General features: G+C 55.1%; 1 protein-coding gene across 1 annotated transcript; it reads right to left on the bottom strand.

Annotated features, from left to right (window-relative positions):
* Positions 1–918: 918 nt before the first annotated feature.
* B3GALT5 (beta-1,3-galactosyltransferase 5) lies at positions 919–1,860 on the bottom strand. The gene has a single exon (XM_077765409.1). The coding sequence runs from the start codon at positions 1,852–1,854 to the stop codon at positions 919–921; it is 936 nt and encodes a 311-aa protein (XP_077621535.1). The 5' UTR covers positions 1,855–1,860.
* Positions 1,861–4,581: the final 2,721 nt, after the last annotated feature.

Raw genomic sequence — 4,581 nt, forward strand, 5'->3', positions numbered from 1 at the left:
ACGCTCGGTGTCCCAGAGGGTCCTTGAGGACATCTTGACTTAAACCCACCTGAGTTCCCAGAAAAGCTCCCAGAATCTCCCCAGGCAGAGCCTTGAGCCCAGCTGCCCGCCCGTGTGAACCCACACAGACTAGGCATCCGCAGAAACAGACGCCGTTGGGGGGATTGGTAGTGCGGCCAAAAATCTGCGCAACAGGCCAACTCTGCAGCTATTTCTAAGCCGAATCTAGAAGCACGGGTTTCTGTCATCTAGAGAGGGCCGTTTCTTAGCAGCTGTCACTGGGGAGGTGCTCGCTGTGCCGTGAGCTGAGTGCCGAGCGGCTCACGGGGGCTCGGGGTCCAGCCTGACCCACGCAGAGAAGGAAGCATCTGGGGGCGCGCTGCTTCACCCCCAGTGACAGCACTAGAAGCACAGGGATGAGGAGCAGAGGTGGAGGGGACTGTAAAAGGGACTGAAGGGCGTCAGCAGCAGGCGTCTCTCAGGACAGTGGGGCCGACCGAGTCGCTGGCTGCACCTGCGCTCTGACCATGCTGGATTTGTATCCCTGAACCAACGTTCCTGGGCCAGGAGCCTTGGGACGAGGCCCTGTGCCTCCGAACGCTGCCGTTGCCTGTGTGTGACAGGGGGACACTAACGCCCACCACGGCACATGGAGATGGACCCTGCAAATGGGAAGATGTGGGCGTGCATCGCATGCTTAGTGCAATAGCATGTAATAGGCACTCAAGAGATGGCATCTGTTATGGCTTGGGCACCAAGTGGTTTCACTCAAGCTCATGAGCTCATTCAGACGTGGAGATCACCCCCACCTGCGTCTCCCTCCCCCCACCACGATGCTCAGCAGTGCCCCCGGGAAGAGCACCCAAAGCTATCACTGTGGGCCGTCCGGCGCATGTCCGCGGTGCCACTGGGCGCTCCTCACTTAGCCGGACACTCTTCTCCCAGAGAATTTTCCATAGCCTGCCAATAGCTCAGGATTTCATGAGGCTTGACGAAATGGCAGGCCACGATCTTCTTAAAACGACATGTGGAAAAGCGTAACCTGTTTGGGAAAAAGGTCTGCTCGGAGTGAAGCTCCTCCAGGCTGATCTGCAGTTTGGCCAGGCAGAGACCCACAAAGACGTCTTCCAGCTTGATGAAGGGGACACTCTCCGAGACGTTGTACACCTGGCTGGCGACATCGCCGGAGAACACGTAGCTGGTGCCGGAGCAGAAGGGCGGGTACTTGTCCCACGGGTATTCGTACCTACTGACGAACCACTTGTTGTGTCTGTCCCTAATGGGAAACTCGTTCAGCTTTAAGAAGCCGGTGAAAAAACGGGTGGTTCTGTTCTTCTTCAGAAGCAGCTCGGTCAGGTAGTAGACGTTGATGAACATGTCGGAGTCCGTCTTCATCACAAAAGCCACCTGAGGACAGAAGCGGTGGACCCACTCGATGCCCATCATGGTCTTCAGGGTCAGGTTGAAGTACACGTCCATGAAGTCCTTCTGGATGATGTCGCGATGCTGCTGGCTCTCCTGCGCCACCAGCGTCGACAGGGCCTTGTTGGGCGTGGCTCCCAGGAGGAAAAACGTTTTTATGTGCTTTCCACTCACGTTCTTTTCTTTTCCCCACGTGTTCCGGATGACCGTGCGAGCAAATATCTGTTCGTGGGAGGAGGTCACCAGCAGGATAAGGAAAGGGGGGTCCTTCCTGCAGTTGAAATCTGGAAGCTGAAGGAAGCTCCCTCCTCCCTTCTTGAAAACAAACGGCTCACCTTTAAAAGGAGTCAGACTGTACATGCTAAAATACAAACAGAGGGCTCCCAGGACCACCAGCGAGACATACATCAGCCGCATCTTCATGAAAGCCATCTGAAAGGAACAAAGTGGAGGAGTTAGATCTCAAAAGGAGGACGGCATGCCTGGCCTCGCCCCGGGAGGCTGAGCTGGGGGCAGACAGACACTCTGGGGTCTCACTGCACAGGTGGAGAGCTGCGGGTCAGCACTGAGCATGGATGCCCGACAGCGCCATTCACTCCGCAGTGTGAGGGCAGAGCGCAGCACCCTGCGCCCGTGAGGCTCTCAGACTCCCCGCCCCCAACATCCAGGATCAGATCTCCCACGAGGTCTTTCCTGCTCTGCTCGTCCCGGCTCCATAATGAAGTCCAGCCAGAGAACCTTCAAGACTGGAAACCACCGTGTCCCAGATCTGAATGCACGAACCACCTGCATTGTTCTCTGATGCAATCAGGCACCATCTCCCACGCCCAGCAAGAAGCAGGACCCGTGTTCTGATCTGTACGACCTCGCTCCTCCCCCTTACCTGGGGGGAGATACCTTCCACGACCCCCAGCAGGTGCCCGAAACCGAGCATAGTACCACATCCTCTACATGCTGTTTTCTCTTATATGTGAGTTCCTATAACTTGCTAATTTTTAAATTAGGCACGGTAAGAGATTCACAGCAATAACGAACAATCAAACAGAATAGTTATAATAATACATTGTGATGAAAGCTATGTGAATGTGATCTCTCTCTCAATACCCAACTGTGCTGCCCTCACCTTCCTCGTGATGATGGGAGATGACAAAGGCCTGTGTGATGCGGCGAGGTGAGCGATGCAGGCGTGGGACGATGTGCTGCGCTGCTACGGACCTTGACCTTCTCGTGAGAGGTCAGAACAGGGACCATCGGCTTCTAGACTGCGGTTGGTCACAGGTGACTGACACCCTGGAACACAAAACTTCAGATAAGAGGGGGGTGTCACTATCAGCAAATCCAGGACCACACGTGTTAATGTTTTAACATTAAGAAAGCACATCACTCACTTTCTCCTGGCTCTGATGGACCTCTGGCTTGAAAGCTAAGCCACCGGGTAGATCCCGAGATGCAACTTGCCAAAGAGCTGTCACTGGGCGCCGTGGAGCACCGTCACGTTCTGGACTTGCGTCGTTTGTCCAGGATTCTCAACCTGGGGAGTCACTATAAGGAAAAAACAAAAAGATTAGCACCATTCAAATCAGTCATGCCTCGCCAGCAGCCCCTCGCCGTTGGCTGGGCCAGACAGAGTCACATTACCACCAACCCAGGTCACCTTGAGGAGCATTTGGGCCCCCTCCAGCCTCACTTTTCTTATCTGCAAAGTGGGTGCGGTCAAGACAAATTCTGTCGCATGGTTCACCTGTCGACAACAATAACAGCACACAGATATCCAAGCAGCCTGCTGGCCTGATGCGCATGCGAGGACAGCGCCCGGAGCTCAGTAAGGGCCGCAGCGGACTCCTTGGTCAGTTTGGGTCCAGTTCCTCGTGCTGAAAATTGACATCCTACGTGACAGTCTGTGGCTGACGCTTACAGAACTTAACACAGGGAAGAAATCCATCTATTCTCAACTCAGTGTTCCGGTCTTTAAAATGTCATTCTGGAGGGGGCGAGACAATAAAACCAACTGAGTGGAATGAAGGAAGGGTCAGGGCGCCTGGGGGGCTCAGCCGGTTAAGCGTCCGACTTCGGCTCAGGTCATGATCTCACGGTTCGTGGGTTTGAGCCCCGCGTCAGACTCTGTGCTGACAGCTCAGAGCCTGGAGCCTGTTTCAGATTCTGTGTCTCCCTCTCTCTCTGCCCCTCCCCTGCTCACGCTGTCTCTCTCTCTCTGTCTCTCTCTCTCTAAAAAATAAATAAAAACATTTTTTAAAAACTTAAAAAAAAAGAAAAGAAATGAACCCTGAATCCAACCTTCCAACAAAGGGGATTTGGGGAGGGCACCCGGCATCAATAAGGAACAGAGCCCAGAACTGCATGTTTCTAGCAAAGGAAATACGCATCCCCCAGGTTCTGCCCCTCACAGTGTGGCCGAGAGGCGGGAGCCCTCAGCACAAAGCAGCTCACGGACAGAGCCGAGAACGGGGACTGTCTCTGCTGGGAAGCCCCACCTTCAAAACACACGGGGACCAGCCTGTGTGGCCTGGCGATCCAGTCAGTAAGGGAAGCGCAAGTTGATTTAGCAGCTCCTGGATCCCAGGCTCTGCTCTTTCAACCTATGAGCACTAGACGCAGACTCAGAGCCCGGGAAACTGGAGTCGGTGCGTTCCGTGCATGAATTATAGACCAAGGCAGGCCGGAGGGTGGCGGGTCCCTCCCTCCCTTCTCCTCTGCTTCCTGCCCCCACAGGCTCCTCTGTAGGTATCAGGACAGCTCCCGGCTGGGGCTGCTGTGCTCCTCCCGGGCTGAGCACCCCGAGGGCCAGCGGTGTGGCCCCCCTAAAACTGTACAGGGCTGTGCACAGGTTAGACGCCAGACACGTTCAAATTCCAAGGGAATAAGCAAGTAACAGCACAGCAAGGGCCTTTAGGGCAGGGAAGGGCTGCCTGCAGGGAGCCCAGAAGTCAGGTCTTAGCTGCCTCCAGTCTGCGGAGGGTCCCTTCCCAGGCGGGCGGGGGTGGGGGGGGAACTCCTGACCTAAGGCTACAGAGCCTGAAGACCAAGGGAGTGGAAGTCCATGTCTCCAGGGGCTGGGAAACATCTGCAAAATCAAGTTTANGAGGACCTCCTGGGTCTAAAAGAAAAGGGATGATGAACGGAACTTCAAAAGATTACCAA

The sequence above is a fragment of the Crocuta crocuta genome, unplaced genomic scaffold (assembly GCF_008692635.1).
Source record: "Crocuta crocuta isolate KB4526 unplaced genomic scaffold, BGI_CrCroc_1.0 scaffold84, whole genome shotgun sequence".
Classification (NCBI taxonomy): Eukaryota; Metazoa; Chordata; class Mammalia; order Carnivora; family Hyaenidae; genus Crocuta; species Crocuta crocuta.